The 24,328-nt window shown below is 43.9% G+C and overlaps 1 protein-coding gene across 1 annotated transcript in view; it reads right to left on the bottom strand.

The window, feature by feature from the left end:
* The window catches only part of REC114 (REC114 meiotic recombination protein), a gene marked incomplete at both ends in the record, with an annotated part of 91,222 nt that extends 70,947 nt beyond the window's left edge, over positions 1 to 20,275 (bottom strand). The window contains one exon of the mRNA XM_080930372.1: positions 20,120 to 20,275. Within this exon, the coding sequence (XP_080786498.1) occupies positions 20,120 to 20,275 (156 nt within the window). The remainder of the gene's footprint in view (positions 1 to 20,119) is intronic.
* Between the last annotated feature and the right edge of the window lie 4,053 nt (positions 20,276 to 24,328).

Here is a 24,328-nt window from a genome sequence, read left to right on the forward strand (position 1 = left end):
TGGTATCAACTGACTTTAGTTAGGGTTACTTTTGCTGTGATGAGATACCATAACCAAAAACAACTTGGGGGAGGAAGGGTTAATCCAACTTACACTTCCACATCACTGTCCATTTCAGTTAGGCAGGAACCAGAAGGCAGGAGCTGATGCAGAAGCCATGGAGGAGTGCTGCTCACTGGATTGTTCCTCATGGCTTGCTCAGCCTGCTTTCTTATAGAGCCCAGGAATTACACCACCCACAATGGTCTGGAACCTCACCATCAATCACCAATTTAAAAAATTCCCTACAGGCTTGCCTAGAGCCCGACCTTTTTTTTTTTTTTTTTTTTGAGCCCGATCTTCTTAGGCATTTTCTCAATTGAGCTTTCCTCCTCTCAGATGACTCTAGCGTGTGTCAAGTCGACCTAAAACAATTCAGCACAAACCAGGAAGACAAAAATCAATCAAACAAACAAACAAACAAAAACGTGTTTTTTTTTTCAAAACAAAGCAAAATGAAACAAAAAGTCTACAAAAATAGCATTGAGTTTGCTTTATGTTGGCCAACAATTCCTGGGTATGAGGCCTGTCCTGAAATATGGCTGACACACACAATGAGACTCCATTGGACTTTACCTGACTTGTCCCTCTGCAGGTTTTGTGCACGCTGCCACAGCCTGTGAGTTCACATGTGCTCCATCCCTGCTGTGTCTGGAACACACTGTGTCCTTCACCTCTGGCTCTTACAATTTTTCCACCTCCTTTTCTGATCCCTGAGCTCAGGGGGGGGGGCATGTTGATGATAATATCCTATACTGATGCTAGCCACAAGAAAGGTTGCAATGGTTACAATAATATTTGATAAGAATATTAAATATATATAAAAGAACATTTCATATCTGTAAGTGGTCAGTTAATCAGAAAAACATAATCGTCCTAAATTCCTGTGCTTCTAATAACAGCTAAAATGTATGAAGCAATAAGAAAAAAACTATATAAGTCTATAATTATAGCCTTATTTCAATACCCTACTTTCAATATCTGATAAAACAAGCCCATAGAAATCACAAGTATAAAGTAGACAGGAAGATGTCTATACCAGCATGGTCTGCCTGACATTTACACTGTAACCCACCCAACATCAGCACAAAGTACATTGCTTAAGACATACAGAACATTTATCAAGACAAACCATATTCTAGGCCATAGAATGTGTTTGTATAAATTCAGACTCCACCCAATCTGTTAGAACTAATATGTACAGTAATTCAGAAAAAAATTAAGTGATATTTCTGTACACTTACAACAAACTAAACATGAAATAAAGAAAACAATCCATTCAAATAACCAAAAAAAAAAAAAAGACAAGAATATTTGGGAATGCATTTAAAGAAGGAGAGGAGCAAGTTCCACACTGAGAAACCGTGAAACGTGATGAACGGGACTGAAGGCACAGGAAAGAGTGGGAAGGCATTGCATGGTTGTGGGCTGGTAGCATGTCCACATGCTTCCATGGTAGCATTAATGCTGTCTAAATGTCCATGCTACCTAAACACCTACATATGCAATGTAGTCCACATTTTTAAAAAAGCAAAACCAAAACCAAACCCATAAGCAGCACGGTAGCACCAAAACATACACAAGGGACAAGGAAAAAATACAAGAACACAGAGAGAGGCCTACACGCTACGGTTAACAGGTTAACTACACTATCAACAGCACTCAGCACAGAAGGGGTAGGCTCTTCAGTACTGAGTTAGTGCTCACTATCCATAACATTAGAGACCCCTCACTGCCAGGAAGGACATACCAGTAAGTCTAGTCAACGATCCCTTTGGAAAAATAAAACCTTAGTAAACAAAAGAAGGAGCACAAAAGTGGATCAAAGTCTTAAATATAACACTAACAGCTATGGAACCAATGGGGGGAAACATAAGAAATGTTCTATGGGGCTGAGAAGATGGTTCCATGGATAAAAGCATTTCCTGTACAAGCACAAGGACCTGGGTTCAAATCCCTAGATCCCACATAAAAGCCAGGCATGGCTGGGCTCACTAGAATCCCAGTGCTGGACAGAGGGGTTGAAAAGAGGGACAGAATTGCTGGGGCTTGCAGACTGCCAGCCTACTCAGTTACTCTAACACCAGGTACACACAAACACACACACACACACACACACACACACATACAAACTCTCTCTCTCTCTCTCTCTCTCTCTCTCTCTCTCTCTCTCTCTCTCACACACACACACACACACACACACACACAAAACGAACAAGAATTTTAGAATAACAACCTAAAAGCACAGATAACAGAAACAGAACTAGGCAAATGCAGTTATATAATCCTAAGAGCTACTACACAGAAAAGGTAACAATTAGCCTACAGAAGAGAGGGAAATATCTGCAAACTATATGTCTGATCAGGAGTCAGTTTTCCAGAGCACATAAGGAATTCAGATAACTCATCAGCAAACAGAACAATCAATACAATATAAAAGTGAACAGAAGGCCTGGAAAAACATTTCTCAAAAGATACACACGTCAAGCCAGTACATGAAATCCTCAGCATCCTTAACTCCCAGAGAAATCAAGTCACTACCCACTGAGGAGTCACCAAGGAATAGCTATCGTCAAAAGAACAGAGCTGTCAGAGATCAGGAGAAGACGCTCACAACCTTTTGGTACAAACGTGAAAGCGTGCACATTCCTCAGTGAAGTGAAATATGAGCTCCATTCATGATCCAGCAATCCCATACTGGGCACACACCCAAAAGAAATGAAATCGGTTTTGTCAAAGAGATGCTGCGCTCTCCTGTTCTGCTACTCCCTTCATGATGGCCACCTGAACCAGAGGAAGAATGGACCAAGAAAACGGGGTTATGCACACGAGACACCAGCCAACCACAAAAAACCCACAAAGTTCTTGGGGATACAGCTCAGCAGTGGAATACTCACCTAGCATGTGTGAAGATCCTGGGTTCAACTCCCAGCAAGACCGGGCAAGGGCAAAGTGACTGCAGTTAATATTGTATTGAAAAGATTCAACACATCTACAAGAGAGGATTTAAACTGTTCTCACGGAAAAGAACTGATAAATATTTGCTTTGGTATGCTAAATACACTGATCGATTATATCATGCATAGTTACCAAAGCATCACACTATAACCCATTAAATATGTCCAAATAAATCAAAGAATGTTATCTGAGCACAATTAAGTAAAAAAAAAAAAAAAAAAAAAATCGACCATGGGGTGCTGAAAATAAAAATGGCTCAAACATTTTAGAACTAAATAGCATTTCTAAATAGCATGTGAGCGGATAACAAACTGAAAGGGAAACTGGAGGTATTCTGAACCCCAAATCATGCACCAAGCTCACATGTCAAAAAGCTGAGTGGTCAATAAGCAAGGCATCAGAAAAGCACGATGCGAACCCCACCACCTGTTTCTGATTCTAAAATCCAGAAAGCCAAAAGCTAGATGAAACTTTCCAGATGACATACATCTGTGAGAAACTGAGAGTTGATATGACACTTCCTGGTGGCAGGCATCTCCCAAGAAACACCACAAGAAGTCCCCTCTTTACCGAGGCATTGCAATTACTCCGGAGAGGCAGAAAACAAAAAGCACTCAGATGTAAAGGAAGAATTAAAACCACATTTAATCACAGACAATGATGGTCTATGTTGACAATCCAATTGACTTTAGTAGGATAAGTGGATTTTGAACAGTTGCATTTACAAGGTAACATATGAAAACAAATTGTGTTTATATACACCAGGTGCTATGGTTTGGATGTAAGCTGTCTCCAACACACACAATTATTTGGATATCTGGTCTCCAACTGGTAGTGCTGGAAGGGACTGCCACTGGGGCAGGCCTGAGGTCTAATAGCCCAGATCCATTTCTGTCTGTCTTTGGTTCCTCACCGTCGACACTGACCAGCATGTCCTCCCTGCCACACTGAGCTGTAGCCACAACAAACCCTCTACCCTTTGAATTGGTTCTTGTCATTTGGTCACAGGAAGAAGGAAAGTAACTGGTGGACTAGTAAGAAACTGAAACTTGGTCTTAAAAGCACCGCAATTTACAATATCATCAAAAGCCTAAACTACTTAGGAATAAATGACCAAATATGTGAAAGAATGTCATGTTACAAGCTGAGATAAACTTAAATCATAAATACACGGGGAGAGCTTTGCTCGGGGTCAGAAAGATTTAGTATTATTAAAATGCTGGTAGGCAGCTAATAGCTAACGGTGTCCGTGTCCTAATGCCTAGAACCTGTGAATGTTATCTTACACACCAAAAGGGATGTTGCTAATGTGCTTAAGTACCTTGGGATGTGGAGATTATCCTGGATTATCCGAGTGGGCCCAGTGTAATCATGCGCGTCATTAAGGGAAGGAGTGTGCCAGCCCGAGAAAGCCAGCTAACTGCTGCTGTAGAGGTGGGCCGGGTAGAGAGTGCTGTCGCAGGATGGTCCCTTCAGTCTTCCCCAAGTTACCTTAGCTCCATAAATATCAATGTAGACTTCTGACCTGCAGAACTGTAAGCTCTAGGACACTGTGCTAGGCCATTAAACTTGTGGTAGTTTGCTACAGCCTCAATAGGAAACTAAGACCAGTTTTAGTCTTAAAGGAGGGAACTGACTCCTCGAAATTGTTCTCTGTCCTTCTCTATTTATGCAGTATGGTATGCACACAGGGCACATAATAATAACTAATGAAAATTTAAAGTATTAGTCCCTAATTTTCCACTAATTCTAAAATCCACACAGACGTGTAATAGTCTAAAGCACAGAGAACATCTATCAAATGTTTATGAAATTTTTAAATTATTTATTTTATGTGTATGTGTGTGGACATGAATGTCAATGTGTGCACATGTGTGCATGATCCCATGGTGGTCAGAACAGGGTGTTTGATCCCCCGAAACTAGAGTCACTGTGTGAATGCTGGGAAACAACCTCGGTCCTCAGAACATCTCTCTGGCCCCCATCCAAGCATTTAACATTAGCATGGCACCCACCACATACAGACCGGTTTTACAGATGATAGGAAGAGAAAAAAAACAGGCAAGCGCCTGACCTTAAGCTTCATTCATACATCTGTTCCTTCAACGAATATTGAATATTGCTGTAAACACATTAGATGCCACGCATGATCCAAGATGGGGAACATCAGTGAGCAAAACAAACGTCTGGGCCTCACTGAGAGGCCCTGAGTAGTCCTGTACAGCAAGGGGACCAACTGCTAAGTGAAGAGTTAAGCTGGAGCCGTGCTAGGGTGGGGAGGGGAGCAGCCCATCCCAGGTACAGGCAACCGGTTTAGTCTAAAGGGAATTGATAAACACTCAACTGAGTGACCTACATGCCTTTTATTACTACTGTGAGTCTCAATTTTTACCCATGTTAGTAAAAGAATGCATCCTTCATTGGTCTAAGTCCTACGTGCTGCTAACCTCTGAGGGAAAAGGGAAGTCAGAGGTGCCTTACTGCTGTCCCCTGGGCCTGTCCCTTTGGGGTGAGGAGTGCCCCTGGAGGGCACTTGCTCTAACAACTACCATACCCTGTACTGTGCCGTGTCTGCAGCCTCCCCCGCCTGTCTGCCTAAGGGGCTTGCAAGACTGTGGCCAACACTCCAGGGGCTTGACAACTGGTGAGGTGTGGACTTTACCTAAAGAAGGGTGAAGTTGTTGGCCTGACCTTGAAAATGCAGAGTCCTTCATCTCTCCCTACAGCTGATAATCTGGCTAGCAACTAGCTAGAAGACCCTGCAGCGTGGATGGATAGTGTCGGCATCGGTCATGGTCTGGTGCAAGTTTAGTGGTGACCTAGTATGGCATCTGGTGACAGATGCCCCTTCCTTGGTATCCTTCCGATGAAAGCATGTCTGCTTCTCACACTGAGCCGCTTTACCCCTCCCCATGGCCTGCTTGTCCCTGTACACTGGCTCAGCAGAGGGGAAGCCGCTGCTTCTGGCTCTGCATACAGAGCCAAGCAGGATGTGGTCCTGCCTGGAGCGGCTACTCAGCTTCAGGAGAGATGAAGGTGACTGACAGGAAGCTGCTCAGGCCTCTGAGTCCTGCTCTTGGCTGCTGATTAAACTCTGCTTGTGACTTCTAAGTCCTTCAGACTTAATAGTGGCCCAGGGAGTGGCACTATTAGAAGGTGTGGCCTTGTTGGCAGAAGTGTGTCACTCTGGGGGTGGGCTTGGAGACACTGCTAGCTGCCTGAGGATGCTTGGTCTGTTTCTGGCTTTCTTTGGATGAAGATGTAGAACTCTCAGCTCCTCCTGCACCATGCCTGCCTGGATGCTACCATGCTCTTGTCCTGATGATAATGGACTACACCTCTGAACCTGTAAGCCAGCCTCAATTAAATGTTGTTATTTATAAGACTTGCCTTGGTCATGGTGTCTGTTCACAGCAATAAAACCCTAACTAATACACACGGATTCTGTGACCCACACGTAGCATTTATGTAGGACAACCTGAGAGACCACTTTCTACTGAGAAAATCGTATTTCCCGTGTGAAAACGTGTGGGAACTGACACATCACTTTTACTGTGCTAGGCAATTTCCCGACGGACGGACTGCTCACACAGAGACGGGCAGCACCGCACTGTGTTTGCCCGTGCTGTCTGGGTTCAGTGCAGGAGCATCGGGAGGGGGCTGTGGAGCCGTGGCAGTCCAGGACACAGTTCGCTGTAGACTGTTGGGACTTCATGCTACGTCTTTACACTGCTCTTCAGTGTGAATGGTGTGTGTATACTCTACGTGTACTTCAACTAAGGTTTTACTTACTCTATAAAAAGGTGTGTGTGTGTGTGTGCACACTCGTGCGTGCGTGCCCTATGTGTGTGCATTCCCACAGCAGACAGCAATTGCAGTTGATCCTTAAAGTTCCTAGGTGCAATTATATGAAGATTCTTTGGGAGAGATTGGGAAAAATTTATGGACTAACTACAAACTTAGAAAACATTACATGGAAAAGTTTGGTATATTGTGTACATGTAAAATATGCAAAAATAATGGATGATTTCGTCATTTGCCATCATAAAAATATATGAAATCTGTAATAAAGCATTGCAAATGTAGGGGTTGGGGAGAGCCAGCAGTTAAGAGCATAGAGTATTCAGGCAGGAGACCTGAATTCAGTTCTGAGCACCCACATCCAGCTGCTCACCAACCTGGGACTACAGCTCCAGGGGGTCTGGCCACTGTGGATATGCACACACACACACACACACACACACACACACTGCTAGAGAAATATGTTGTTTTAAATCCACTAATTATGGGACCACCAAGATGGCTCAGGGATTAAAGGAACCTGCCACAAAAGCTTGGGGCTTAAAGCAAAAGTAGATGGATTCCACAAAATTGTCCTCTGATCTCTACATACACATCATGGTTGTGCATGCACTCACCACACACACAAACACACACACAAATCACATACACATACTCATATACACACACCTACACCACACACACATACACACACACAAACATGCACAAACAAAACAGCATGAATAGGCAGGCAAGAGCAGAAGCCTCCCTGAGAAGGTGTGTCTTGAGCAAACAGCTGAAGGCACGAGTGTTAGCCAGGTGTCAGAAGAGGGTGCCACACTGGCCTCAAATCCATGCAACCCTATTACCCAGCTTCCCAAAGGCTATGATTGCAGGGGAGAGCCTGTAGGTTTTCAGATGCCTGTTACAACCCCTCTCTTAAAGACTCTGTATAGTAAGTTCATACAGTTTTAAAGAACTTCTAAGGGGTTCAGGGAAATAATAGTAGCCAGACTCTGTCCTGTGGTCTCCCCTTTCCAAACACAATCCAAATACCAATTACCTTCCTGGAGCATGATTAAGATCAGCAATCGAGTGGTTCTAATGAGTGGGTTGAGGTCTCAGGGGCCAGATAAAGGAGCAGGCAAAACATTTCCCCTGTAGAAGGGAAGCTGTGAAACTCTGCATGGAACCCTGGGGAAGGACAATATCGCTGTGCCTGGGCAATGCTAGTCCTTAAAGAACAGGCACCAGACATTAGTGTGCTCTCGCATTCACTCTCTTTCCCAGGCTCCCTATTTCTCTGCAGGAGGATCAAATCCGTTGTGGGGGTTTGAATATGTGCAGCCCAGGAAGTACTATTAGGAGGTGTGACCTAGTTGGAGTAGGTGTGTCCTTGTTGGAGGAAGTGTGTCACTGTGGGATGGGCTTTGAGACCCTTCTAGCTGCCTAGAAACCAGCCTTCTTCTGTCTGCCTTCAGAATAGGATGCTGAACTCTCAGTTCCTCCAGTGCCACGTCTGCCTGGATGCTGCCCTGCTTCCCACCATGATGACAATGGACTGAATTTCGGAACCCATAAGTCACTCCCAATTAAATGCTGTTCTTTATAAGAGTTGCCTTGGTCATAGCGCCTCTTCACAACAATGGGAACACTAAGACACCCATTATTTCTTTACAATTAGTATATGGGTGGGGAGAGAAAACCAGAATAAGGACAACCAGGAGGAGTTAAACTGTTCAAGGGGACGGAAACAGCCTGAAAAAAATTATTACCAATAACATTCAAGTAAAGTCTTGGTGCGAAACCGTTTTATGAAAATGAACGTTCACCAGCCAATTGTACACTATGAGGTCAAATTAATGGTCAAAGGGAGAAAGCTTAGAGTCACAGGGAAAACCACAACGAGGAAGAGACCACTCGTGATGCTGTAAGATACAGGAACGAAGACAGGATCAGGAGAATGGTGTTGATGGTGTGTGGAAAACAGAGCAGGGGAAGACACCCACAAAACAGAAGAAATAACCCAGAGGGGCATGAGACTGGATGAAGACAGAAAGAAAGCAAGTTCCAGGCATTAAAGTTGTAGCAGAAAATAAACAAACAAACAAACAACAACAACAAGCAAGACCTGATCACATCCCAGTGAAATCCTAGGTCCTAGGCACACAGAAAGATCTTCAAAGCTCCTGGTTAAACACAAAAACAACTCAGTGCTTAAGGATTCTGGGGGAACCCCCCCCCCTTTTTTTAAGTGGCAAATTAAGAGGAAGAGTCAAGCTTGGTCTCACTTTCGCTTTGTAATATAACCATGTGGTTACTTAAGGCAACTACGAGGGTAGGGTGGGGTGCAGGGTAGCCCCAAAACTAAAATTAGAACAATAAAATTGCTATGTCAAAATTTCACAAATCCTGATTTATGTATGTAGGCAGCATCGCTCAGGAACGGCATAAAGAGAAAACCAGACCTAACGCTCTCCTAGCAAAGGAACGACCCCCTACGCGTATCCCAGGGGAATCATCCCGAATCTGGTCAGCCTCTAGATACTACCAATCCCCAGCAAGACTGCTTAAATGATCAGCTGAATTTGCACCGGGTGCTGTGTGGCTCAAAATTTTATTCAGCATTTTTATGCTTCCCCAATGAATCTAATTTATTCATTTTTTTAAGTTCTGTGAAGAATGACGTTCAGTATTTTGATGGCGATCACACCGAATATGTAGACAACCTTCAGCGATATGGCATTTTTTACTGTATTAATCCTGCTAGTCTATCTTTCATCTTTTAATTCTTCTTTTTATAGTTTTTATTAAAGAGGTTTTTCACCTTCGTAACTAGGTTTAGAAATGTTACCATTTCCTGAGACAACTGTGAATGAGGCCGTGTCCCTGATTTCTTTCTCAGCGCTCGTGGTGAGCACAGAAAGGCGGCTGCTTTCTCAATGTCAATTTCGCGTCCTGCAACTTCGCGGCATTTGCTTCTCATGTCTAAAATCCTCCCGGTGCGGCCTTTAGGTCGCCCTGAGGAGGGAGTCACATCATCGGCCTCCGTACTGTTTCTACCTGTGGTTATATTTAAATGTCACTTAGAATGAAAACCAGTGTGAGAGTGATAGAGAGGTGGCCCTGGTCGTAACACGTCTGCTGCACAAACGGTAACAGACCTATAACCCCAGAGCACCAGGCTGGGAGACAGGGACTCACCAGAGCAAGCTGGTCAGCCAGAACAGCAGAGTCGACAAGCTCCACAATCAGCTAGAGATCCTGTCCCAGTCCATAAGATGGCAAGCCCTCCTTGAGCTCTCATGGGAACGCACAGACATTCATAGGCACACAGAAGAATATCTGCACGCACTGATAAATTGCACCAGAAAAGAAAAAAATCAGGTATTGGGTTGCATGCCTGTAATCGCAACATTTGGGAAGCTGAGGTAGAAGAATCAGGAATTAAAGGCCAGCTTCTGTTAGGTAATAAGACTCCATTTTTAAAAAATGTATCAAATACCAACACCACCAACTAGACTAAAGTGGTCCTTCCTACGGGCACACTTCAGTCTTGGTAACGCTCACATTCTCCTTTCATATCTTCCATCCATTCCCAAAGCCAGGGAAGATGGGGCTCCACTATCCTAAGCACACTTCTAAATGGGAGTTAGAGATTTTAGAGCAAGTCTCAGCTGTCACTGGGAACTGAGAGGACCCCTGAGTTCTACATGATCAGCCAGTTGGGCTCAGCTGGGTAGGCTGCTCAGTGATGCAGCCTTAGCCATCTCTAACAGAACCTTACAGTGTCTGCACACAGAGGGTAGAAAAAAGAATCCTAAAAGATGGTGAGATTTTAGCATTTGTTGGCCTCACTCTAAACTGTACTTTCCTACGACTCCTTAACCACTAAGCTACAATACTCTTCTTCAGGGTACCTGTGCATATAAATGGCACCTTAAACCATTCCACCTTAAATCATTCCACCTTAAATTATTCCACCTTAAATCATGTTGTTCGAACAAGCCATAGATGGCCTCCATGGAAACCACTGAACAGAAATTAAGCTTTTGTTTCTGAAGAAAGAGAACAGAGTCTGACCCCAAGGTAGAAATATGTATTTATAAACTAGAGTTTTAGAAACAAGTAATGATTTTGTCTTAAGGGGGAGGGGGGATGTTGGAACATCGCTTACAAGGTTCTTTTTCAAAATCCAAGGCAACATATAATTCGTGTAACATAGATCCAATTAGGTGTCACCATAAGTGTGAAGCACTCCTGTGTCAGCCAGTTTGGCTGGCACACACTACAGGCATTGACCAGGCTCTAAATCTCTGAGGCGAGTTTCTCAATCCCTGCCACACATCTGTTCTCCCGCTCCATCCCACACTGTTTGACCTTTACTACAGTACTGACAAGTGTGCCAAAGGAAACAGTAAGACCAGTCACGCACTGGCTCTTTAAGATTCTGCCCGTGACACGTGCCAATTATGCTCACAATTCCCTGCCCTAAACCAGTGACACGTCACCTAACACAGCCCAGGTAAGATCACAGTGTATGAGAACAGCGCCAACAACTACCACTTCATAAAAGACACTATCGGAGTCAGGTAGACGTAGAATCAAATCTCAGCCTTATCACTTAGAAGGACAATCCGTTTTGTCGACTTATAGAAAAGAGACGCCACTCACTACCTCATGAGCTTATACATGAGCTTGCTAAATAAACTGTGAGTCGTGGTCCCATAGCTGAATATGGAGGCTGTAAAAAGTCCACCGACAGTAAAATGTGGCTGAACACCAACAACACAGTGACTCTCAAGTTCTGGCGGCACGTACTCGCGTTGCATGATGGGACTTCATTGCAGCCTTATTAGTGAACACACAACATTTACACTTTGTCTTCTCTGTGTACTTATACCACACACCAATGAATACAGTGCTTGAAGCAGCCTGGCTAGAATTTGAGTCTACTGTACATGATGAATTGCAGGGAGTTTACTGTACACACAAACTCTCCTGTTCTAATAGAACTATCATGATTTAGTAGTGGGAAATAATTGATTTTAGGTTGTTTTTAAAATTTTTCTGTCAGTCCTCAAACTGTAAGCAATCAAATCAGTGTACCTCAAGATTATATTGTGTTAGAATATTTGTTTTTTTTTTTTTTTTTTTTTTTTTTTTTTTTTTTGATTGCTGTTTGACTGGAAGGCAGAGGAAGGTATATCTCTGTGAGTTCAAGGCCAGCCTGGTCCACATAGCAATTTCCAGAGCAGCTAGGATTACATATAGAGATGGGGAGGGGGGTCTGAATGAGAATGGCCTCCACAGGCTCATGTTTGAATGTTTGATCCCCAGTTGAGAAACTGTTTAGGAAGGATTAGGAGGTGTGACCTCATTAGAGGAGGTGTCTCAGCTACTGCTCCAGTGTCATGTTTACCTGCCTGCCACCATGTTTCCCACCATTATGATCATGTGCTAACTAACCCTCTGAAACTGTAAGCAAGGCCCCAATTAAATGCTTCCTTTTATGAGTTACCTTAGTCCTTATATCTCGTAATGGCCACAAAACAAGGATGGACTAGAGGGATGGTTCTGTAAAGACTGCCTGAAAGTCTGGCTCCCAACACCCACATCAGACAGTTCAAAACAGCCTATAACACTATCCCTGAAGAGAGCCAATGCCTCTGGCATCTGGCCTCCATGGACCTCAGCATTTACATGCACATAGCCACATGCAGATACACATACATGTAATTAAGTTAATTTTAAGAAGTAATTGTTGTTTGAGGGCTGGAGAGGTGGCTCAGCAGTTAAGAATACTGGCTGGTCTTACAGAGGACCTGGCTTTGATTCCCAGCACCCACCTAGCATCTTGTAACCTTCTGTAATTCTAGGTCCTGGGGATCTAATGCCCTTTTGGCCTCCAAGGACATTGCATTCATGTGGTACACATGCATGCATATAAACATACACGTGTATATAAAATAATAAATCTTTTAAAGTGATGTTTGAGTTGCTGGTTTGGGTTTCATAAAAACTGTTAAGGAAGCATTCACTGATGAATTTTGGCTTGGGATTGGAGCAGAATTTCCAATGAGTTTAGAAATTGCCTTAAAACATACTTCTGTCATCCTGAGCTATTTATTGATATCAAACAGAATTCTCATCACTGATATAATTTATTATCAGTAACTGTTTTAGTTTTATGTCTATTTTATATTCTTATATATTCAAAGTTGCATAAAAATTACTTAGGAACAAAGGGTTGGAAGTAGAAAAGGCTTAAGAAGCCTTGCTTATAGAATTTTCAAAGATTAAATAATAGTGTGAGATCAGATATCAGCACAATGCTTGGCTTTCATTCACCATTCAGTAAAACTTTATGAGACATCAGCCAGGAATGAACATACAGTATTTACACACTAAGCAACAGTTAATTTAGTTACTTCTACTAATCCATTTTCTGTTGGCATAATGAAATTCCTCAGACTGGGCACTTTATAAATAGGCTTGTTTAGCTCATGGTTTTGGAGGCGCGACGTCTAAAATTAAGTGGCTCAGTATGTCTGGAGGCTTCCTTGGCCATATTCTAACACAGAAAGGAAATATGGCTGAATATATAAGGTACTAGTCACACAGGGGGGCAGCCTTTAGTTTCTGCGAGAAAACCAGCATCAATCTCTTCTGATTGTGGTGCTGGCGTGGCCTAATTAGCATGCAGTAGGCCTCCACCACACCAGAGGGCAGCTTCCAGCACAACAATCTTTGAGGGGCACATGTAAAACACAGGACTGTCATTACAAATGTCTTCTGAATTCCATCCAAGAACTCAGAGATAAGTCTTCAGATTCTGAAGTGTGGAACAAACTGCTAGGTAACCTCAGACCTTCATTTTTCCTTTTACATGGTAAGAGGACACCTGACCTTGTGGTATACATCGGTCACGTGGGTTTAAGCTCTGCCTAGCGTGTTGTAAGGTGAGGCGTCACACGGTGAACTACAGAAAACCCTTTAGGAAGCTACTCATGTGCACTCTGTCTGCCTCACCCCTTCTCCTGGCTCCGAGAACCCTGGTTCTTTCTCACACTGATCACAGTGTCTTAGGTTCTTTTCCTGTTGCTGTGATCCAGACACCCTGAGGCAAAAGCAACTTAATAAAGAAAGTGCAAGGTTTACGGGTCCATCAAGGCAGGGAAGTCACAGAGTCACGAGCTTGTGGTAGCCGGTCACACTGAGTCCACAGGATGCTGAGAGCTGTGACCATAACCAAGCTCATGAAACTGCTCATGTTCAGAGTGGGTCTTCTCACTTCAATTAACCTAAGGAAGAAAAACCCTTCTCAGGGACACCCAGAGGCTAACCTAATCTAGACAGCCGCTCACACACGTGCTGAGATGCTTGGCTCAAGGGTAATTCTAGACCCGGTGAAGCTGACAATATCGACCATCACCTTAGTCATACAGGGTAGAAGAACAAAATGAGGAAAGCCCCTGATCCTGACACTGCGTGTCACCCCATCTCTGGACTTACGGTGAAAATTAAGTGTTCATCTTCTGTCCCTCACAGCTAATCTTATCCTGAGCCGTAACCCAGCTTTAAGAAAATGGAGGACTCAAGAGAAGTCCTCTTGACAATAATGCCATGTAAGACCTGAAGACTTGTGAAAAGTCCACGCAACACCTCTGACAAAGGCTGCCTGCCTATCTTGAGGAATATGGTCCAGTGATCTGCTCTACTCAACACTGGGATATCTAATACCCTGAATGGTGTTTCAGCCAAAGAAAACAAATGTACAAAGGAACGGTCCCATAAAACAGTAACATTTAATGACATGGCTGGTCTATACACTACAATGTTAGAATAAGAAAACTGTCTAATGTAGTTCTCAGACTTTATCTCTGTCATTAAGAGTTGACATGACTATATTTGAGACTGTGTGAGGCCAGGCATCGGGGAACAACCCTGCAATCCCAGCCCTGGAGAAGCTGAAGCAGAAACACTGAGATCACCCAGCCCCACGTGGTAAGACCTCCAACAAACAAGAAGACTGAGTGAGTGTCCTGCGGACAGTCCCGTAACATCCCCAGCACCTAGCTTAGTGCTAAGGGCCCAGCAAACCATTAGTGGAGAGAGGATGACGTGTGAGCTCTCCTGCTAGTGCCCCAAAGAGTTGTAAAATATAAGTAGGAAGAAGTTTGAAAAGCACAAACTATAAAATGGCATACAGAAGGTGTCAGTGTCTCTCACTGCTTAGAGAATTTCCATAGTAAAGTGAAAGAAAATAAAAACCCACTCAAGCAGGGTCTGGGGAGGTCTCCCTGAGTTTAAGACATGGAGCTGGCTGTCCAAGGAGGTCAGAGAGCCAAGAACACACAGGACACAATACCGGAGGAGACACTCAGAGTGAACCCCAGTCACTTCCAAAGCCTGTCCTTCATGAAGCTCTCTGCTCAGCACACACGGCTGGAGAAAGAACCACCTCCAAGTACTGAAGGAAGCATTGCCTAGACCCACACGTGGCCCTGGATACTGCCTAATACTCAGCAGCCAGAGTAAAAGACATGTCATTCATGGGGCACTGGGCTGCATTCTCTTAAGGAATTTCTCTCAGCATTTGGGGACAGGGGATAGTCTTAAACCAATGTTTTGCCAGTCTTTACATGGTTTAAAAACAGACTTGAAAGGATGACAACTTTTTCCAAGTAACTTATCCTGTATGTGTGTGCCAGCACAGGGCAGTGGTGGGATGAAAATGGCCCCATAGGCTCATAGGAAGGAGCACTATTAGGAGGTGTAGCCTTGTTGGAAGTGTGTCACTGGGGGGTGGAGCTTTGAGGTTTCAGAAACTGAAGCCAAGCCTATTGGCTCACTGTCTCTTCATGCTGCCTGCAGATCTAGATGCAGAGCCTGCATGCCTCCATGCCTCTGGCTATGACAATAATGAACTAGCCCTCTGAACTGTAAGCCATCTCAGTTAAATGTTTCCCTTTATAAGAGTTGCTGTGGTCACGGTGTCTCTTCATAGGGGTGGGGTGGGGTGGGGGCTGGGGGTCTAGAATATTTATAGGAACACAAGAAATTCCCTAGACCCAACAAGTTAAAATTCACAACAATAAGGATCCACTAAGAAATTATGCAGTGTACAAAGGAGAACTATTATTTCTTTAAAATAATTTTCTTGAAATTTGACTGAAAATTAAATTGTCCTTAAGACATGAAGAAACCATCTTAGCCGTTCTCATCTTGTATGCTCATTTGAACACTGCGGAACACTAACATTTCTAAGGCCAACAGCACCATAATTAAACGCACAAGCTCCAGAGACAAGAAAACTGGAGTCCAAACTACTCCGCACCTCTCACCCAAATTCTTAGGAAAGCCACAGAACACCTCTCAGGTTCAGCTGATGCATCCATAAAATGGATATAATATTTCCTGCACAGGGCTGCTGAAAGAACTCACACTACATAGAGCCAGGCAAAGTGGTGTAAGCCTTTGATCTCAGCACTTGAGAGGCAGAGACGGGCAGAACTCTGAGTTCAAGGCCAGTTTGGTCTATACATCAAGTCCCAGGTCAACTAGAGCTACACAGCGAGACCCTGTGTCAGAAAAAAAAGTTGCCACACCACCACACATCGAGCCAAATACACTAAGGATTTATCATGTGGCGGTATATAGTGACAGAGACACTAGAGATCCAAAAGCGGCCTCGGGGCCTTCTCTACATTGAACCCACATTCAAAACTCCTCTCAAGTATAAATTTCATATTCCATTTCTTAATTTCTAAGTAGAGCAATTATTTTAAGGTCCTCCTACAAATCTAAAAAGTTTCCAGGTTCAACCAATTAAGTAAGGTAAGTCTGAGAAATATTTAAAAGCTGAAAAAAAAAAATGATTAAACTTTTTCATTTAAAAGCAACCTGCAATTAACATCACCTTTCAAAATTCTCAAATTAACAGACCGAATTATGCAGAGACATAAAGTGGACCAATCTCTTATGATGATCATTTCTGTCAGACAGGCTGAGCCAATAGACAGAAGGAACTGAAATCAGGTTCAGCTTTGTGTTCCAACTGCTCCTCCACTTAGAGGGGGACAGATGGCTGAAATATTAGCCCCACTAATAAAAGTCTGAATGTTCATTTTGAATCTAACTTGGTCAGAACTCTATAAACCTATTTTATGAATTGTACTTCATAGTTCCTCACTTCACTCAAGGTCACCCAAACTGCTTCTTGCAAAGCATAGTCCCCAAACCAATGCCAGTGTCACCTGGGAGCTGTCTATGATGACAGAATCCATGTCCCACAGCAGTGGGTTCTGACTGAGGAAGAATTTGCATTTTAACAAATTCCCAACAAGACAACTAAGAACACAAAAGCCTGCGTGGCACACTGTAAGCTGCTGTAAGTTTGGGGTTTTATTTTGGTGTTTCTGTCTGTCTGTCTGTTCACTGTTCCAAAAAAGTTTGTTTGCATCCAAATTGTGTGCTATGTAATAACAATCCAGACACATAAATACACTCAGCATGTTGGGCTTCTGTTGATCTTATCTCTCAGCTGGGGCTTCCGGTCTGAGAAGCCTGGTACTATTTATCTTTCTCTTAGACAGACTGTACCGTGGCCACCGTGATTAGCATCTTCTCTGGGGCAAAATATCTACACATATGGAACCAAAAGAACAGAGTTTCTTCATAATTTGGGGGGAGGTTAAAAAAAATCAAAATGGGCTTATCCACAGTTGAATCCAAAACATTCCATATGAGAAGGGAAAAAAAAACCTACCAGAATGACTTTATCATAATAAATTTCTGTGCTTCACCTAACACACAGTTTTATTGTAGGTACCAAGTGTTTTATAAAAGAAATTCACATGGGACTTAGAGGAAGAGAGTGTTATTATTACTATTATACAATAGCCACCATGCCTGTAACACAGAACCAAGTTCATTTTGCTTTCATTTGAAAGAAAAACATGACAGACCTGGGCTGAGACTCACCACAGCAGGCAGGACAGCCGGGCAGAGATTCAAAGCGAGGCACAAATGTCCAGTTTTCAAAAGCTGTGCAAACGCCAACCGTATCTCTTGCCACCATGGCCATGGTGTTATGTCAAACATTTGGAAGCCGCTGGAAAGTGCAGCTCCTTATAAGCGATCATGAGGAGCTTTGCAGAGAGAAGGTAAAAACTGTAATAGCAGTAGGCTTCTGGAAATGCCCAAAATGCCCATGCTCTGGGTTGCAATGCAAGAGTTACCTGAGTCTGAGCCAGCGCACCCAGCACAGAGAAAAGGTTGAAAAGGATTAAAGAGTTGTTAGGAGAAATTATCAAGGAGCCTCCTGGAGCAGCCTTGGAAGTTAAATATGTCCTTTAACATCCCTGGATTTCTATAAGATCCAATTATAGATCCGTCATGCTAGCCGGCATTTAACTCCTCCTCACTCCATTTTGCATTTTTGCCTTATGTATTATTTAGGATACAGAGTTCCACAAGAGCACAACAAAGTATTTAACAATTTTATTTTGTAAAAAAAAATAATAATAATAAAATGGGCCTGGCTATATTGATTTCACGTTTTAGAGCACCTTTACTCCAACATTCCAGAATGTTATGAATAATTCACAATGCCCTGTTTCTATTCGCAGCCAAGCCTCTATACATTCACCCCGGTCACTTTTCAACCCGCGTCTGTCTGGCTTCTACACCCTTCCCTCACTCAAACCCCTCTTCCTAAGGACCATGGATAGATAACCTTCACACAGCTAAGTACCACTCGACAAAGTTTAAGCAAGCATTCTCTCTCCCCTGGAGAGAACTCCCTCTAGCACTAATGAACCTTCATTCTCCTGGGTCCTTTGCAATTCTCTGGCTCTTGTCAATCTGCCAGGTTCTGACACTTCTATCTGACACACAGTAGCTGCAATACTGTGGGACTAGGTCCTGGAATCTCCACCTCCCTGATGCTGACTCACACCTTCGCACCTCCAGCCCAGCCCTGCTGAATCTGGAACAGCACACTCAGCTAAGTGCCACCGATGTCCCCTCATGCATGTTAAGCTCAACACAAGCCTACCCGACGGCTCTGATCTGTTTTGCCTCCAGCGCACCCCATCTCCCGACAGCTTCCTCTGCCAGAAACCGCATCTTGTTACGCTCACCACTCACATCTCATCAATCACCAAGGCCTTTCGTTTCCATCCTCCACATTCTATGTCCTGTTTCCCCATCTGCAGTGTCACTCCTCCTCGGGCCCGAGGTGCCATTATCTTTTGTCTTCCTGAACTCACCCATTCTGTCCTTTAATTCTATCTACAAAGACAGAGTGATTTGTCAAAGACAAGAATGATTAAAACCCTTCCTGTGGCTTTCCCAATGGGCTTCTAAAATAATATTCACAAGATACCCGTCTTCCTGTTCAAACATCTTTACACTTACCATCACCCCCTGGTTCCCCAAGCACAAACCTTTTGGCTTCTCTCTCTATTAGACCTGCTAAGGTTTTCTCAGGTTTGCAGCCTTTTACATGTTGCACCTTCGTTTTTCTAGAGAGAGACCCACCGCTATCCAAGAACACAGAAACACCCAGTAGACATGCACACATGTCCTATGAAGTAAGGTCACTATTTTTACACCCGTTTTTGTCTCTACCACACTTAATTAAACATAGCGTTAAGGTAGTATTTCTATTTTTACAATAAATAAGGTTCAGAAAGGCTAAGTAGCTTAACCAAGAAATTCAGCATCAAAGGTAGATTTCAGGGGCTGGCAGTGTTGCTCAGTGGTAAAACGCGTGCTTAGCATACAAAGCAGTGTTGGTCCAATCCCCAGTACCAAAATAAAAACAGGTAGAATTCAACTTTAGTCTTGTGTAGGTGCTTGACCACCAAAGAGCATCACAATGTAGCTGTGGACGACTTAATTATCCGCGCTACAGTTTCCATAGTTATCTGGGTAAATACTATGCCCTCAGGAAACTAGGATCAGTGGATTGAGGGACCCAGCTCAGGGACAGGGTACTTAGATCCCCAGTGCCCTAAGAATGCAAACAAAACCATTCATGACAGCATGGACCATTTAGACCTTGCTCCACGCGAAATCATCTCTAGCATACTGGACTGCGTCCAGAATGCAACCCACTTTCAGTCAATATTTGTTGAGTATATGAATCTTATCTTAGCCTTGCATAATTATTTTGAAAATGAAGAGTTACAACTATACCTCCTATTCCTACTCAGATACAAGTTCCCTGCGTTAGATGTCATTCCCTCTGGTCCTCGCAAAGGTGTGAGGGTCGAGCACAGGCGCTATGTGGCTGCTGGACAGGGTCCCCCCTCCGTCCCTGAGGGGGCCTCACCTTCCATGTGGGCGAGGGCGCTGCCGCAGCCTCCGAGCTAGGTCCAGGGGATTCCCCATTGTCCAAGAGCATGAAGCGACCGTAGCGCCTCAGAGGCCACTGGGAGACTTCTCCTGGAAGCCCGAGGCCAGAGGCCACATTTCCTGCCTCAGCCATGCCAGTCTGAGGTCCTGGAAAGCCCGCCTCCACGTGACACCTGACGAAATCGGCTAGCCAATCAGGAAGCGAGGTGTTCAAAGCTCCGGCTTCTCAAAAAAAAAAAAAAAAAAAAAAAGAAAAACCCGGAAGCAGAGGATGTCACTACCGGAAGTATGGTCTCCTTTGCTGGCGTTTGCTTTTGTTTTCGGATTTTTGGTTTGTTTGTTTGTTTGATGTTGGGCTTCCAAGAGAGATTGTCTTCATTCTACCAGCAAGTAAGGCTATTATGCCTACAATTTGGAAATCTCAGCACCAGCATGGAGCCTTCACCTTCCCTCCAGGCGGCCCATGCAAGCCTTCATCAGCCTGAGCCTTGTGAGATTTCCCAAACTGGCCAACTTCCTCAGCACCACTGAACCCTGGGACCAGACTGGCTCTCTAGGGTGTCTCTGTTCTCACAGTAGTTTTGCAGATTACGACATTTCTTCATATCCTACCTCAAATCCAGTGCAATGTAAAAGGTTATTCTGGGAACGCGGCTACTTTCTCATCAACCTGTATCCCTGGACATGTTCCTTCCTTTCTTCACGAGAAGAGAGGCACCGATGGGTAGGGGGTGGGTGGCCAGGCAGCAAAAGGTGTGCCCCCATCAAACAGCAAGCAAATGACATTTCTGGGTGATTGAAAGCCAACAAAATATTTCCACATCTGTAATTCCATTTATCCTCTCAACAACCTTGTGGCAAGTGAAAGAAACACACATACAAACACACGCCCAGAACCGATGTTGGCGAAATACGTTCCCAGGAGCAGACATAATTTATCAATGGACACAGCCAGCAAACAGCAGAGCTGTGGACCCCACGGTCTCTTCATGTCAGCCCCACTTACAAAGAATCAGATATTTATACAATCTGTGTCAGTCAGAACAGTGCGTACAGAGCATGAGATAAAAAACCATGAGATAAAATAAAAAATTTAAAGATTTTAAATTGAGGGGTTTTGGAGGGGGGGTTGTTTTTATTTTATTTTATGTTTTGAGACAAGACCTCATTTTGTAGCCTAGGCAGGTCTTAAACTTGAGATGAGTCTGCCTCAGCCTCCTGAGTGTTGGGATTGTAGCCGAGAGCCATCAAACTTGGATCAATGCAGGTAGTTTATAAACTATATAGTTAATGCTTAGAGAATGGCTGGGAAAGTGGTAATTTGTACACCGCAAAGCATCAACTATCTGCAGTGTGGGGGAAAAAAGCTATGCTAGTTGGGGCTGGAGAGATGGCACAGTGGTTAACACTGCTCTTCCCCAGGTCCTGAGTTCAGATCCCAGCATCCACATGGTGGCTCACCACCATCTGTAATGGGATCTGATGCCCTCTCCTGGCATGCAGGTGTACATGCAACAGAGCACTCATACATAAAATAAGTTTTAAAAATTAAAAGATTAACAATGCCAGTCAGCAATTGATGACAGAAATGAGTACCTATTATTTTCAGGTTTACATCTAGCCTCTGGGACCTTAGGCTCTAATAAGGAAGATGAGGCAAGGCGCAAACACACTCATTTGTCTAAGGTTACATGCCCAGTGGACAGCAGAGCCATGGATGAGCTATGGGCGCCATGATACCTCCATGTGTGAGCCCCACTCACAAAGAATTTAGTATTTACAGGACTGGGAGGAGTCAGGAACTTGATCCACACAACTGACAGGTAACATTGTGTCTGCTCAGAGTTTAGATGAGGAAACTGGCTTCCCATGGTGTGGTATGTGCTGGGTCTTGAGGACCAGAGACACAGAGGTGGCAGCATAGCTGCTAGGGAGTAAAGTCCTGTTTTAAAGAAGAGGGGAGTCGGGGCAAAAGAGCACACAACAACCATGAAGGGGTGAGGATGGTACTTGGCAGGCAGATGAAGAATGTGGAAATTTACATCAGCAACTGACACTTCCGGTGCGGTGATCCAGGCAGATAAATCTCTCAGAGGCAAATAAGACAAATTAAAGGCCAGGGGAGCTTGTTATATACTGTTTCCTTCCTCCAGTAAAGCTTACGGAAAGGATTTGGTTTCAGAGCTGCTTTTGCAGGTCCTTAAGTGACACAGCAGTACTGTGCTTACTGTGGTAGTAAATAGTTAAAAAGCTTGGTTTGAATCCCAGGTCTATGGCTTGCCAGCTGTGTGACCTTGGGGAAATCACCCAACCTCTCTGTAAAATAGGGTCATTAAACAAGTACCTCTGTAGTCCATGACAAGATGAAGTAAGAGCTTATGGGAGGAAGCACTTGGTAAATTGTAAGGTGGTACGGGTGTTGATCTTTTCTGTCCAGGGTTAAAGTGACTTTTCATGGGCCGGCTATAAGCAGGAAGAGTGGGAACAGAAGCCTGACATTGGGTCTCAGGGGCACTCACCTCCCTGGTCCAGGGCTACAGCTGCTGTCAGACACCCTTCTCGGGAACAGATGGTGTTCACAGTTGGGACCCTGTCAGTGCCCAAGGACACCCAGAGTCCTGCTGAGTTCCCACCTGCAAACTCCCTTCCTAGACAATACACTTACATCCAGCTTCCAGGGCCACCAGCATCTGCCAAGAGCAGGTTACACCTGCAGGGGGAGATGTATGAGAAAGTCACAGCCCAAGGCCTGGAAGCTTGTACAAACTTACAGTATTAATGAGAGTCACTGGGATACCCCGGAGATCCAGCGTGGTAGAGAGTAAAATTCAGCCAGCTTTCTACCTTCTCCTAAGGTTTGCACTTATGGGGGAGGGGGGTCAGAGCAAACTGTTATATCTTTATAGTAGCCAAACCTTCTTTTCTTTAAAAAAAAAAAAAAAAAAGATACAGGTGAAATGGTTAGTAAGTAGTATGCCAACAAACAGCACAGATCTCTGATGTTTAGGTAAGTTTGTGTTTTGTGTTGGCTTTGTTTTTGAGATGGGGCTTTTACTATGTAGCCCTGCCTGTCTCGGAAATGACTACTAGTCCCTATATGGACCAGGCTAGCCCCAAACTCTCTCAGCTCCTCCTGTCAGTATTTCCTGGGTGCTGGGATTAAAGGTGTGCACCATCACACCTAGCCATTTAGGTGAGTTTTAATACCTGTGTAATTCATGCAACTACCCAAAACCAGACCATTTTGAAACTCTCAGATTTCTTTCTCTTCCCAGTTATTGTCCACCTCACAAAATAAACAGCTAATCTGGTCTAAGTTTGATCACTGCAGCTTGGCTTTCCTCTCCCAGGACTCCACATGAACGTGCACATGATGAGCCCATTACATCTACTCATTTTTCCCCTTTTTATGAGTCAGAAGCTCATGTAGCTCTTCCAACCTCTACCAAAGATGGCTTTCAGTTCCTGATTCTACTGCCCCCAGCTCCCAGGGTGGTAACTACAGACATCCTCTGCTGAGCTCCCTCCCCATCCCCCGCCTTTCTCTGCCTCTTGTTCTGTGTCATTTCACTTTTGGGTTCTATCAATAATTTTTTTTAGTACCTAATAGCATTCTATTGTATAGCTAGTTCCCAGTTTGCTCTTTAACAGTGCTGTAGGGATGGAAGCCAGGGCCTTGTGCATGCTGGGAAGTATCTGCTGCTTATTCTTCACCTTCCGGGGTGGTTTTCCAGCAGGCTTTTTTTTTTCAGTTGTTATGAATATTCTCACCCAAGTCTTTCTTATCATTAGCCTAGCTATCTCTGAAGATAGAGTGAAGGATTACTGACATCAGCTTCAAACCCAAAATACATGCATCCCATACAACTGTACCCCACACACAGAGACACACTACATATCCTCAATATACATGCACTCACACACAAGTGTGCCCCCCACATACATATGCTGAACATACATGCATCTCCACATGTGTGCCCACATATACAGATACACATACATATCCTCAATATATGTGTATCCCACACAAGTGTGCCCCCCACAGACACACATACATATGCTCAACATACATGCATCTCAACATGTGCCCACATATACAGACACACATATATATCCTCAATATACATGCACCCCACACAAGTGTGCCCACACACATGCATATGCAGAAAAGATTTATTTCCCATGT

The sequence above is a fragment of the Micromys minutus genome, assembly GCF_963924665.1.
Source record: "Micromys minutus genome assembly, chromosome: 16".
Taxonomy (NCBI): domain Eukaryota; kingdom Metazoa; phylum Chordata; class Mammalia; order Rodentia; family Muridae; genus Micromys; species Micromys minutus.